Source organism: Dendrobium catenatum, unplaced genomic scaffold (assembly GCF_001605985.2).
Source record: "Dendrobium catenatum unplaced genomic scaffold, ASM160598v2 fragScaff_scaffold_793, whole genome shotgun sequence".
In the NCBI taxonomy this organism is placed as follows: Eukaryota; Viridiplantae; Streptophyta; class Magnoliopsida; order Asparagales; family Orchidaceae; genus Dendrobium; species Dendrobium catenatum.
The window spans coordinates 704,056-719,190 of record NW_021319255.1 but is presented as its reverse complement, the minus strand read 5'-3'; the positions used below and the strand labels follow the sequence as shown (position 1 = coordinate 719,190).

Sequence of the window (15,135 nt, the reverse complement as noted above, 5' to 3'; positions counted from 1 at the left end):
CTGAGCTAACTCCATTGCCTCCCTCAGATCTCTTGGTCTCATGACCTTCACTGCATCTCTGATCTCGGGTTTGAGGCCCTTCATAAAGTTCCCCCCCAACGTACTGTTTGATAGGCCCTCCATGTCTCCCACCAAGCTCTCAAATTTCTTCCTGTATTCCTCCACTGTTCCCTCCTGAGTGAGGGCATAGAACTGCTCGGAGATCTCCCATGGGCTGCTCCCCCTGAATCTCTCCCTGATAGCTTCCTTGAAATCCCTCCAAGTCCTTACCGGATCTCACTTATCCATGTACTTGAACCAGGCAAAAGCCGCCCCTTCCAAGCACATACTAGCCGCCATCAATCTCTCCTCCTCCATCAGGCCATTCACTGCAAAATATCTCTCTACCTTGTGGATCCACTCATCCACATTCCCCTCTTCGAAAACTGGCATTTTCAGCTTTCTGGCCCTCGTGTCCACCCCGTATGCCCTATTCCCCCCATGGCCTCCTCTGTCCCAAGCTATAGGGTCTTCCCAAGTTCCTCTCTCTCCATATCGGGGCTTATCCTCCCTCCTTGGCCGTCGGTAGCCATCTTCCCCTCGTGCCCCGCCATGGTGGTTATAGATCCCCCATGGCCGATCTAATGGGTCGGGCCTCCGACGTCGCCAATCATCTTCTCTTCCTTCTCTGAAGTCTCTCCTTCTGTCATGTTCTTCCCGCCTGATGGACTCCCGAGGTGGCATCCTTCCGTTGCTGTCAAGCAGTTCCACCTCTTCCTCTTCTGGATTCACCTTCTCCTTACCCTTGCTCCCACTACCTTCTCCTCTTTCCTCCGCTGGCACAGCCCTTGCTTGCCCTTCCAACAACTTTTTCATCATCTCCTCCAAGGCCATGAATTTCCCTTCCACATTCTCGCTCAATGTCGCCATCTTCTCCTCTAGATCCGCTTTAAATTGACCCATCTCGGTCTCCAAGATTTCTACCCGCTTAGATGCCATGGGAACCAAAGAGATGCCTCCGGATCCCCCTTCCAACAGCGAAAATCTGCAGCGAAACAGTGGAAAAAACAGCCCTCCGCCGCCCGGATCTCGCTCTGATACCAATTTGATAGGTACCACTTGAATATTTCAAGTGATTCCTATCGAATCGAAGCCAAATCACAAGTAACCCGTTGTTTTCTATGGGAAAACAGCCACCAAACACAAAAACAGCGAACCAACGTGAAGAAAACTGAGAGAAATTGAGGGAAATTGTTGTAGATTGCAAAAAAATAACGAAGCGATACAATGATCCTCTATTCGAGAGGAGGATCCACTCTCCCGACGCTCTCTAGATGAAAATCTAGAGCCCCATGACCTCCCCCCATAGCAATTCTCAAGCACACAAGCAATAATCAAGATAAACCTAAAACCTAGATTAATTCCCTCTTAATACAATCTAATTCAAAACAAAAGCAAAAGGACATCTCTACCCTTCGTTCTCCCTCCAAAATCATTTAAATTTTGTTTGAATTGCTAGTGGACCCCACCCCCAAGCCCCCTGCTTCTTCCGCCGGCTGTGCGTCCCGCTTCCGCCTGGAGAAGACCCGGACCGGCTGGGCCAGTCTAGGTTGGGCCGGTCCAGGTTAGACCGGCCTAACACATTTCTACGTCAAAAGAAAAGTTTCTCCGCAAGTCAGATCTTCCGTTGCAATCTTTTTTGCTATGAATAGTTTGAGATGGGCTATGTCATCACAAAGATTTCATCTTGGAAAGGAATAGATTAGGAAGCGAAGCGACTAAGCTTCTTTGAATTGTGGGCCATCCACTCCGGTAGTATACATATATAGGTCTTGGTTCAAAACTTAGCTAAAACTAAGAGCAGTTAGTTGTAGATAACCACTCCACCCATGATATATATATATATATATAACCAAAGTTGTACCAACAACCATAAATTCCCCAACGAGCTGTGTTTCAACATCCGATTTTGAATCTTCCTAGCTTGCAGTATGCTAATAATATGAACTACTGACGAGGATTATTCTAAAAAGCGAGAGAGAGATGCTTTCTCTTCAAAATATTAGAAGCTATTTGTGCTTGTAGGTCTTGGAAATAGGAGAGGATATCAAATAGTACCTCAGGCGACTTGGTTCATGAAGGAAACGAGAGAGAAGTGGTTTGGTACTAACTAAACGAATTTGAGTCCGTTGAGCGGATCTCCTAAATCTCTTAAGAATAGGTGAAACCCACCTCATGGGCTTTTCATATCTTTAGTTTCTGGCCAATCCTATCTTGATTGATCGTCTATGTTCACTTGAACCGGGAAAAAGTATTTATCACTCTTCTATAGGTTCGACCTACTGACAAAAGGAAAAGGAAAACCTGTCGTTTAGCCTTTTGAAGCGATCCTTTGAAAGGATATACCGAGGTTGGTCACAACAACTTGAGTAGACAACGCTAGCATAAGAGGCAGAAAATATCATAAAGTACCACAAAGGGGCCACCCTTGCTTGGTAAAGTAAAGAAGACTAAAATGAAATACTCAGCGCCTTTGAGAAGCAAACGATCTATCCAAACCCAAAGTTAGAAACATTTTTCTAGAGACTACATCGTACTAGTTGCTTTGAAGCACCTGGAATTGATGATGGCTCATACTTCATTGTAGTTTTTGGCCAAATTAGAGAAGAAAGGACTTTTCTGGAGTGATCTGATCTGGATGGTACTTGGGTAGAGATTAGGAAATTATTAGCTAACCTAATATGTTAGGTACCAATGAAAGAGTAATAACCATCTATTACCCTCAGACGATTGATCGAGTGTTGCTTGCTGCAACAATAAGACTTTCTTTTGTATACTTAATATGCTTCAGAAGTGCTAGTCTCACTTCCGAAAGAATAAGAACTAGATTGATGAGAGGAATATCTTGTGTACATAAATTCACCGAGAATAGCTAGTGACAGCACGAACCCATCACATCACACTCATGGGCATAGGTGTTCACAGTCGTTAGATTACATTTTGATAGTTTCAACAAATGTTGTCAGTTTCAGTCTTGCCTCATTTTGAGGTTGTTGGTTCCTATCTTCATTAGATTCTTCCTTGCGTCCCCAATCTCACTCGTGAATCTTCTGGCGTCTCTTCCCGACCCCGATCATAAACTGTAAAATGCAAGGAAATTTAGAATAATTCACTCTTTACTTCATTAACTATTTATTTATTACTCTTTTACTTTTCTTACTTTGAATTAGCGAACTGCTCTAAATTTTATTATCTCCATTTTTATTATCTTAATGGATACAAAATCCAATTGATTTACAACTAATCATTATCAATTGCATTTTCAATTATAATTATAATAAAATATGTGTATATGTAAACCCTAGAATAGAATTTTTTATACGTGAAACATGGATATCGAGCCCGGGTCTATTTCTTATGCACATATCCTATCCCTATACATGATCATCGTGCTTGAATATTTCATTGAATATGAATAGAAGATGGACATTGTGATAGAGTGCAATTGAACCTTTGTTGCACCAAGTTCAATTATGAGAAAAGATGTGATATAAGGATAGCTAGATAGCTATATAATAGAAAGTCTATGTTGTTTTCTTTTGTTTATATCTTATTCATAGAGAGCAGACGAAATTCTAAATTCATTGATTTTTTCTTTTTTTGTACCCTGATCGTAATATCATACTAAAAGAATTAGGTATAAATTGAATCAATTTTAATATTCGATAAAAGACTCCATCAGCCTAAGTAACAGAATTTTTCCTAGGAGTGCTTTATCAATTTCCATTTCTTTCTATTTGTACCCGGCTCAAGTTCAAATTCGAATTTGCATAAAAAATGCCCTCCATTTCTTTGTCTTGCTTTTGTTCATATGTATAATATATATGGATGGAGTTAATTAAAATTTTTTGTGATTCAGTAAAGAATATATCTATTCTATCATTTCTAGATCAATCGGTGGGGTTCAATGAATAGTGAGCCAAGCCAATAATGAGATTTTTTCAAGAAAGTGGAAACCTCAGATTAAGATGCTCCATAATGGAAATGAGGGAATGTCCACAATACATGGATTTTGTCGGATACAATTTAAGGGATTTTGTAGGTTCATTAATCAAGGATATTGTAGGTAAATGATTGGGAAGTATGTGGGCTAACAAAGATATGAAGGTCTATACATCAATAATGGTTCTAGAAGAGGGCCGGGTTTCAACCTTTTGTGTGGAGAATTTTTCGCAAAAAAGAACATCTTTTAGTTGTCTCTCTATAGTAAGGTTAAGGTAACACTTCGAATAAATAATGGTTTGTAGTGATCTACGCACTTATGTTTGCGGATAATACTTAGGAGAACGACTCAGAGTGTGTAGCCTTTCACTATTTCTTTAGAAGTAAGTTCATAATGCCATTAATGATCTTGCAGTTGACGGAATGTTGTATACGCAATTTCGCATACCAGACCCTTTTGTTCTTGAAGAACAAAACGCTTCGTGCCTTTTTTTCTTCTATATACATATACTTATATTTCATGCAGGCATGGACACTTAAGCACATAAATATTTATTTATAAATAAATAATATCATTTAGGAATTTAGATTTTTTTTTTAATAAGACATTTGGCTCAAATGAGCTCGAAAACTGCTAGCAATCAATCATTGACTCAACTTGTACTTGCCTCGCGCTGAAATCAAAATGTTTAACTTCAAGTTGAGGTTGACTCCCTTGAACTCTATTCGATACCAAACATAGCAAAGTGTGTGCTAGAGTATGTGCATGTGACATGTACAACTGATGCACTTGTACACAGCTATGCCCAACCCTGTAAATTCCTTGTAGTCAACTTTTCACATTTACTCTGTGTGTGTTATACACCTATTACTGGCTCCTTAGAAGAACTTATCTCAGACCTGTGCTGCTAAAGTTATTTTCCAGTGCGTATTTTAACTGAACCATGCTTTGTTTGTTTGTTTTTTTTTTTCTAGTTTTTTTCTTCATTGTTGAGTGTTCTTGTGATGTTCCCTGGTATGGGTGATCCGTAGATTTATTTATTTCTTTGTAGTTTTGCATTTTTAAATTTTGACTGGATTAACCTATGCGTAATATCCTCCATTGCCTTTCATTTAGCGTAGTAATGTGGTGCTATAGGTAAGGATATGTCATTTACGTTTTAGGTTTGTGCATTTGCTTGTTGGATTTATTCTATCCTTGGATTGGAAGTTGGAATAGCCTTTTCCAATTGGAACTAGTGTTGATCTTGTTCAAGTGTGATTCTAATTTTTAAATGTTGATTTTACCAGGTTCTCTGAGCCACTAAGGAGATTCTGCAGTGTCAATGAAGCTCCTGAACGGAAAAAAGATAACAACAAAATGATTGCTGGTTCTCAAATATTCGTGGGCATTGATGAATCCTTGTCTGGACACAAGCCTTCAGAGTTTAAGAAATGTGGTAATATTTTGAGGAGACTATTTTCTCAATTTATTGGAGAAATCATGGAGGGAATGGCAGGATATTTACCCGTCCCTGCAGTTATATCCAAGCTCCTTTCAGAAAATAGAAATCAAGAGTTTGGTGATTTTAAAATGACTATTCTAAAAATGCTGGGAACTTACAATTATGAGAGAAGAATACTGGTATTTCCCATTAACACAATCTGCTGAATTTCTTTAACTTCTTTGATAATTCCTTAGCTCATCTTGATCTGCAGCTTACTGGGATGCCTTCTATTTGTGATACAACTTTGGATAGATATGCTTAGCAGTTGTTGCCTATTTGTGTTCTTTCGTTATTCTAAAAGCTACAAGATATAATTTGCTGCTAAACATTTTACTACTGAAATCGTCCTAAACCAATTTTATGATCTTTCTGCCTTAGTTTCATCTTTTCTGATTATATCATTCTGGGTCCTTGAATTGAAGTACCTTGTATACGAATTGGAGTTCTTGTCTGAAAAGTAACTGTTGATCCCTACAGGCCTACAGCAAGTAAAAAAAAATCATCAAAATAAAACATACCTCAGCACTGTCAAATCCTCCACAAAATTCAGCGGATTTCTCCTGGAATTACGCTCAAATCCTTACAAAAAACGGCGCCGAAGCAGTCTCGTCCCGGGATTTCTGCGTAAAACCCCCGACACCAGCCCCGATTACACTCTTATTCATGGCTTTAAAGGGAGAACAAAGTTAAGCTTCGTTCATTTTAACTTCCACAAACACAACAGCTGTCGAAGCTCTGCTCTTCTCGCTTCTTCTTCATCTCCTTAGCTTCTTCCCACTGTCATAGTAAGCTCTCCAACTTACCTCCTCAAGTCCAGATCTCAACAAGGCCGAACTAATCTTCGACCTCCTGCTCCCATCTCGTTGCCTTAGCCCTAGCCTCCAACTCCCGCCTTCTTCTTCCTCTCCAATCCTCTTGCTCACCCGATCCATTTCTCCTGTCGACCCCTTCACCTGATACCAAAGCCAAACCCCGATTTCCTAACCTGTAGCTGGAGCCGAACATCTCTATCTCCACTTTACTTCCGATCCACTTCGACTAGAGCTAGAGCTCCCCTCCCATACATGTTCAAGCCAGCCAAACTCCATCTCCACCGACCAGACCCTGCCCTAGCTTTGGCCCGACCTCCTTGCTCGCTACAATCGATCTCCGAACCCTATCGAGCCTCAACCCTCATCTGGCCGAATCCTCCAACACGACCACCTCCTCTGTTTCCCTGTGTCGTGCCCTCTCCTTCCCAATCTTCATAGAGAGAGAGAGAGAGAGAAGCTTCTCTCTACCTTGCGCCTCTTCCCGCTCTACCTGCAGAGGAACCGACTCCATCTCCACGACCAGAACCGCCCGTCGCCGCTCTGCTTGCAGCCGACTTCCTTCCCTCCTCTGGCTTAGCCGCAAAAAGCCTTGGCCCGATCTTATATAACTTAACTCTACATATCCCTGACTCTGATTCACCCTAACCCGAGCCCTAATTAGTCCATTCAAAACCCAAGTTAACCCAAGGTAATCCCTACCCACTTAATTATTGCTAGTTATATTTAGTTATTATAATTATTAGTAATTATAATAATCATGTTATTATAATTAGTAATGATTATGATAATTAGTTTATAATTATTGATAATTATAAATAATTATTAATTATAATGATTATAGAAAATTGTGTTCTTTTAAACATGTGCTCGAAACCCTTAAACGCTCATGTAACAGACGGGGATTTAAAAAAAATGAATGCAATCGCGGTGTCATTTGACACCTACCTGAATTGCTCAAGTAGCGACGAGAGGAATGCTGCCTCTTGGTTTTTCCCTAAACGGAGGAGACGCCGGGAGGCTGTCGAAATTTGAACTGAATATTCTCAAGACTTGACAATTACAGTGGACTTTGTTTGGACTTGATTTGAACAATTAAATTGACTAAATACAAATGTGAATGATTAACTAAAAGAACTAATTCAAAACTTGTTTCAAACTTGATCAAAATGAACTTGAATTGAACAAGATCACTTGAGACTTATGAACTTGGTTTGAACCAAGTGAGAGGGACTTAGACTTGCCACCTGAACAAACAAAAGTGAACTTGAATGTGGACCGAAGCTGACAAGAACAAAGGATGCGCTTGAACTCAAACTTAAATGAAAAGTAGAGGACTTTAGTACTCACAAAAGACTTGAACAATTTGAACTTGAGCAATAACTCGAAAGGACCGTGAAAGACTTGTAAATGATATAATCAGGCTTCTTGCTATGATATCTTTAACGGATAACAAAATTTGCATGAGAATTATGGCAATTGATTTATGATATTCATCTCAACCACACATTCATGTGGTATAAAACTATGATGGTTTTGAACTATTATATCCAATATAAATACGTGAAAATGATAGAGCCCCATGAACATTGAGAGAAACCATACAACAAGCATGGTAGATTGTTGACAAATGTATGTGGGGAAATCTACCTACAAGTCATAACGCAAAAATCTATAGTTGATTCATGAAAGCCATGTCAAGTAGAAAGCAAGTTGCTAATTAGCATAAAAAAGGTTGGTGTTACCATTCATATTGTGAGAACATCGTGGAGGATGCAATAATGCACTTGCAACCAACAACTTGAAGCTTTCCAATCAACATTAAGAGATTTCTTGTCAACTTAAATGCTCACTACTCAAGAAGAACAATATACATACAAGAAAGTGCAGCCATTGGCATATGATTGGGAACTTGAACGTAGTGCTTGCATAAATATATCAACTCATTTGTGAAAGAGAGATTTGTAATAAACAGATAAATGGAGAGCAAGATGAGTATGATCTACACAGCCAAGCAACATACTTAATGAAATATTCATGAATGAAGACAAGAAGTATACAATGATATGCTCATGAACAATGCATGGAATGTATACAACAACATGCGAATATAAAATGAGATCAAGATTCTTAAATGCATGCAATAATTCACCCATGGGTAGATGTAGAAAAGACATCAGTAAATGCAGTATTTCTGTAGTCAACTTAAGTCTGTGAATGAATTCATTTACCTACAGCGGTAGTGGATGTGTTGTAACGGCCAAGACCACAAAACATGCAAGCACCTACGGGTTAAAGCAGGAGATTAATTAGTGCACTACAATCTACTTGCATAAATCATACAAGTAGTGCACGATAATCTACATGTACAAGGCAGCAAATAACTCAATCCAGAAGTTGCTACAACATGCCACTGGATCCGCAACATTCATGCAAGCGGACAGAAGGCATTTACAAATATTCCAAGAATGCCCCTGCACATGCATCGTAGTCTGTATGCACATAGGTACACAAGGGGTAAGTGTAATCATAAACTCGCATGGGCCCCGACGAGCATATTGTAGGGATACATGTGGCGTTTAGGGATGTTGCGCGGGTCAATAAATTTGAATCTGATCCTCCTAAGAAGGTAAGTAGAAGTTGATAAGGTTCAATAAATAACTATAAAATACCCCCAAACACCCGCATGGGCCCCGACGAGCGTGTTATGGGTACACATGTGACATATAGGGATGCTGCTTGGGTTAATAAGTGAGTTCAAGTTCGAACCTGATCCTTCTATATTGATCAATAGGAGTCGGCTGGATTCTAACCATCAAATAAATATACAGTTGTGGCAACCAGTATATTTGCTTTGATACATTCATATTAGACATTCAAAGTCTATAATCAAGAGAATTCACTAATGATGACACAAAGCTTACGAGAAACCAGATCCTCAGTCAATAGCTTGGTCGAGTTGACAAGGTTTAATCTATAAATGGAAACAACCTCAAAGTCACCCCGATGATGGCCATGTTGAATGTAAATTTCAACTGTAGGGGTTTATTAAAAATATTTCAAGTTCCACCTAAATACGCACAAAAATCCAAAAAAATAAAAAAATCCCAAAATTCCAAAAAGATCATCGAAATCCCGGATATTTAAATGTGAAAATAAATCATCCAATGCTTAAAGCAAAAACCCATCCACTGTTCGCAACAGTTTGCCGAGATGGACAAATTTGAATATAACTTCAGCTCACATAGAGCCAAATACCTAGTCGAAAATATTACTATGATCAATTCTCAAATAATCCTCTGCCAGTAAGGACGTGATATGTGTCTTCTAACAGGCGATTTTGCCACCAAATGGCACCGCAGGATAAACGGTTATGATCTGAGGCCCTCTGAACTTAGTGGTTTTGCCGCCAAATGACACCACCAAATACCGGTTATGACCAGAGCCAATATGTTCCTTAATGACATCAAATCCTTAAGATATGAATCAATAGGATATGATCGATAGGGCACAAAGCCCTCTCTGAGCTAAGGTGGATTCAAATTTGTTTCCTTTGACAAGCATTTACCTCAGTTCTATAAGATATCCTTGGACGAAGCTTTTAACATGCTCTTGATTTGATTTTTGTTAGCTAAGATGGATTCAAATTAATTTTTTAACTAAAAAGCTGCTTTAAGAAGCAATAAGAAAATTATCCCAAACGAAACCTAAGCCTCCAGATTAGCTCTACTTCCTAACATGCTCTTGATTTGATCTTTGTTATTGATTCCTTTGGAGTTGTAACTCATAGTTATGCTGCATTTTTACCTTTTTCTCTAGGATACAGCCAAATCATTAATAGAAGATGACACGTTCTACACCATGGGTGTTCTAAAGAAGGGTGCTTCGCACGCTTTTGCACCGCAAAATTTAAACTGCTGTTTCTGTGGTTTACCCCTTACCAAGGGGTCATCTTCATCAGGTATTCGAGTATTTAACTGTGGACATGCGATCCATCTCCACTGTGAATCTGGAGAAAATGAACCCCATAAAATGCATTCTGCTGTTGCCTGCCCGGTCTGTCAGCTTAGGAAGAATCCAAGGGCAAGAAGCAGATCAGCTACCAATGATAATGGATTAGTTAGTAATTATATCTCTACCTCACAGCACTCGCGAGGAAACTCTAGCCTGCAACATCTGCATGAAACTGATTTGATAGATAAGTCCTATGGCCTCCAGCAAATTTCTAGGGTATATTACTGACATGAAGTTATAGTTTTATTACCTCTTGCTTGCTTTATGAACTTATCTTTGCATCGTCGCCTTTCAGTTTGACATCTTGAATAATCTCCAGAAAAACAAGTCTCTCCATATTGATATTTTACCTCAGTTGAGGCTCGCGCCTCCAGCTATTTACCATGAAAAAATCCAGAAAGGGCCTGTTTCTTTGACAAGGGAGATGCTTAATACAGCACCAAAGGAAAAATCACATAAATCGAAGGGTTCACTAAGCCGATTTCCTTTAAAATCAAGCATCTTTGGTGTGTATCTACTCTATCTTATAAATTATTTTTTTACATGCTTCAACAATTGTCAAATGCATTGCTTTACTATCTCTACAATTTGTGCAGGAACTGAAAAAAGTAAAGTTCATTAATCCTTATCCAGCAGATAAAGAAGGGATAAATTTGCTTTGTGGTCATTTTGGTTTTGTTTGGGACGGTTTTCTTTTTGCTTTTTAAAGCAGCTTTTTAGTATCAAAAATTTTAATTTTGTATTAGTAATTTGCTTTAAGAAGCAGAAAGAAAGTCATCTCAAACGAAGCCTTTGCTTCTGGTGTTGGCAGGTACGTTTGACCGCTATTTACTCGAGGTCCTTAGCATACCTTGATATAAGGCTTGTTTATTATCATTTTTTTTAAACCGCAAGTTTAGTAAAACCTAAAGAAATATAATCCAACCTTAATAAACTTAATGATTCATGGTGGTATAAGTGGATGTAGAGCCGGAGTTAACAGTGGTTGTAAATTTTGCTTTGTATTTAGAGTTGTAAATTGTATAAATGTACACTAGCGGGATGTACTAGGAATAACTTAATTGTTCACTCTTCATTCATTCATAGCAAAAGGTTGCAGTCCGCGGTTCAAATTTTGTAATGGATACATTGTACTTGAAATCCGATGGTGTTTTTCGTAGCTGTCCAAGAGGTTGGTTCACTTTTGGGCATGCTACGTTTGTTTTGCTCTTCTTTTTCGAACACATTTGGCACAGCGTCAGAACCTTGTGCCTGTACAGTATAGTTAAACCCAAGTGCGTTATTGTCCTTCATTGCATAATTGAATGAGTCATTGAGTGCTGGTATTTAGTCGAAGCACAAGCTAACATTGATTTTGGGCTCATGGAGTATCCCATGGTTATCTACTTCTAAGGTTTCGTTTGGGACGATTTTTTTATTGCTTTCTAAAACGGAGTTTTAATACATATTTTTTTTATTTTATACTAAAATTCCGTTTTAAAAAGCAATAAAAAATCCGTCCCAAACGAAGCCTAAATTTAGGGCAAATTAAAATCTAACCGTCAAATTATTAGAAAAATCAAATATACATGTATTTTTGTGTATGTATTAATTATGTTAATAATTAATGCATATATATATTATATCACAGACAAATATGTGCATATGTGATGTAATGAGTCGATATCAAGTATTGAATTTATTTAAAATAAGATGAAAAGTATTGTTTTTTAAAATTTGAATCAATTAAAATTAAAAATTAAGTGATTATTAATTGATTTTCAATTTCTCAAAATAATTATTAGCCATAGTTTGTTATGATAACTTCTATTACTCCTTTAAACTCTATTATATTTATTTCAAGCATATAATGTTTACAATCTACTATTAAATTTCTTCATAATTGCATAATGAACAAAGTTTGTTTGTAGGTGAAAAAACTTATATAGTGATGATTTTATTCTTATGAAATTCTATATTGGATGGAGTTCAAAGTTGTTTGAAGATGCAAACTTATATTGATTTCTAATTACATTCAATCAATTAAATAATTAAAATTATATTATTTTTTAAACTTATTTTCTAACTTTAAGGAACCAAATGAGCTCTAAGATACACTCATGTTTATCTTATTTGTTTTGATAACTCCGACCTAATAAAAAATAAAAAAAATCGTTTACTAACACTGCCACTCAATTATGCCCTCTATTTATTTCTATCGAGAGCTTCAAAACTGGAAGGCTAACATCATTAGAGCCTCGTTTATTAGATTTAGGTTGTTTGATTAAGCACAAGCAATGCATAGTTTGAGTATTATTTATATATTTGCGTGGATGTGTTGACCTGCTTGTTCTTTTGAGAACTTGATTGATCAAGGTTTAGAAATCTAGATCCTGAGCTTGACATGCTTGGTTCATCTAATATTTTATCTTTTTAAAATAATAATATAAAAAAAAATTAAACTACCAAATTTATCATCAAATTTGGATTAAAAAAAGGAGAATATATATAAAAGATTAGAGAGTAACATTAGATGGTTTGGTCATATAAAACGGCGGCCTTTCGATGACTTGGTTAGAAAGGTACATGTATTAGATTTTGACTTATGTTAAGAAAAATAAAGTTAGACCTACCTAAAAAGATTTGGTTAGAAAATATTAAAAATGTTCTTTCTTTTAGATTTAGATGAGAATTTGACTCTTATCAAGACACAATGAAGAAAAAAGATTCATGTAGTTGACGCACATATGGGATGGTTGGTAGAATCTAGGATTTCATTTAAGTAGGATTTTGCAAATCCTCCAAATTTGGATTTACGAAATTCTGAGGGGGTTAAATCCTGAAAATTGTTTGGTAACATTCATGATAAATCCTATGGGATAGTTTGACTATTTCATTCAAGATTTAAGGAGGTTAAAAGATTTGGGCGGAGTTTCTTCCTTCCTGTGCCAATATAGCCTAAGGATTTTGGAAATCTGCTAAACGAGAGGATTTTCGAAATCCAGGATTTACGACGAAAAGGCGGAATTTTCCGTCTACAGCAGCTTTGATTTTCCATGATATTTGGTTTTGCATTTTAGGCCGTTAGGCAGAATTTCACCTCAATTTCGGCTTAAATCCGCATACCAAACAGCCACATAATAGGATAAAGGCTTGCTATTGTTGTTATTGTTGTAATATTATTATAAAGCATTTTGATTTTTTTAATTCTAAACTTTCATTTTATTTATCAAAAATAAATCTCAACCATTAATTCTATTTATTATTTTAATTTATTTATATTAATAATATTTAATACGTAAAACTTGCTTTAATTATATATTAAATATTCTTAATTTATCTATTTATTAAATCCATTCTATTTTGTTAATTTCACTAAGTCTGAGCAGTCAGTAGCATTTATTGTTAGAAACTCTAATCTAAAGTAACTTTTCATTTAAATATAACTAATATTAGTTAAGCAAATTACAGATCACTTGTCCTCCCGGGTTAACTGCATTTATGCTAATTTTATTTTAAATAATATTAGTTACATTTAGTCTATACAAGCGTTGATTTTTTTTTTTTTTAAATTAAAATTAATCTGCACGCCTCTTTGAATTTCGCTCCATGCATTTCTTCCTACAGTTCGCACGACATCCGGACACCCAATCCAGATAAGCCACGTCACCCGAATACACTGGGCCCGATATATTTGGGTGACGTGGTGCGTCTTGGACTGGTGTCCGGACGAATCCGGACACCAGACGTAATAATTTGCCCTCTTGCATGAGCTTCATAGTCTCTAAAAAGAGCTTCTTCACCTTCTTCGCATTTTCGGATCTAGCTCCGCGTGCTTAAGGTGAAGAAAAGTTTTGAAAAGTTGTTAAAGAAGCTTCTTCGCTTCTTTGAAAGTCACGACCGGAGGCGCAAAAAAGCGTGTGCTTCGCATGAAGAAGAGTTTTGAAAGAATTGATAAAGAAGCTTCTTCGCCTTCCACAACCACATTTTTCATGTGAGATCGGAAGTCACGGACGGAGGTCTCCGTGAAGCACTACGTTCGTTGTTTTTTTATTTCATGTATCTAGTATTATTGGCTTTTTCGAGTCAAGTTAGTTTGTGCGACGATTGTCTTGGAATATATATTGTGGATAAGTTTATCCAAAAAAACAGCCAACACACCAGTGTTCTGAATTTAATTGCATTGATCCGCCATAGTTCTATCCAAACACCACCGTAGAACACCACCGTAGGTGAACTTCGATCGACCACTACTTGGCCACTGATCATCTCCGGACCACTGCCTGTCTACCCACATCCGACGGGCCACTGCATGTCTGTTGACCGTCAACAGACCATAGCTTATCACCCGATCACTGTCGGACCTCCGCTCGTTCGCCAGCCGCCGACCACCTTCGACCCTCTGCCCGGCCGCTGACCAATGACCACTATTTAACCTCTACCCGACCAATGACCGTCACCGAACTACCGCACATCTACCAACTGGGCAAGGTCCCCTGATTTTTCTCTTTTTTAAGAGTTTTTCCACGTAAAAATTTTGGAGTCTCTTCTGAATGATGCATCAATCTCTCTTTATTTGTTTGTTGGATCTTTGCCCAAAGCTAAGACATTAAGCTTTATATCTCTACGTATCATGAATGTTCTAGGACTCAACACTACTTAATTTAAATTTCAAATTAAATATTATCCAAAGAGATAATTAAAATATAATTTTTTGTTAACATGAAAACACATTCTAATTTCAACGACTTTTTGTCATCTTGACACAACTTTTCTTCTAAATGTGAATTGATTGATTATTTTCTTGAAAAAAAAAATGATTGTTTTCATGACAGTATTAATTCTATATATATATATATATATAT

General features: G+C 37.4%; 1 protein-coding gene across 4 annotated transcripts in view; it reads left to right on the top strand.

Annotated features, from left to right (window-relative positions):
• The window catches only part of LOC110116658 (vacuolar protein sorting-associated protein 8 homolog), a 44,895-nt gene extending 33,304 nt beyond the window's left edge, over window positions 1-11,591 (top strand). For 3 of the 4 annotated variants that reach the window (XM_020850331.2, XM_028696636.1, XM_020850330.2), the window contains 4 exons: window positions 5,272-5,605; window positions 10,097-10,507; window positions 10,587-10,797; window positions 10,888-11,591. In XM_020850331.2, coding sequence (XP_020705990.1) covers window positions 5,272-5,605; window positions 10,097-10,507; window positions 10,587-10,797; window positions 10,888-10,913 — 982 coding nt within the window. In that variant the 3' untranslated portion in view covers window positions 10,914-11,591. The remainder of the gene's footprint in view (window positions 1-5,271; window positions 5,606-10,096; window positions 10,508-10,586; window positions 10,798-10,887) is intronic. The other variant, XM_020850333.2, reaches the window with a different exon arrangement.
• Window positions 11,592-15,135: the final 3,544 nt, after the last annotated feature.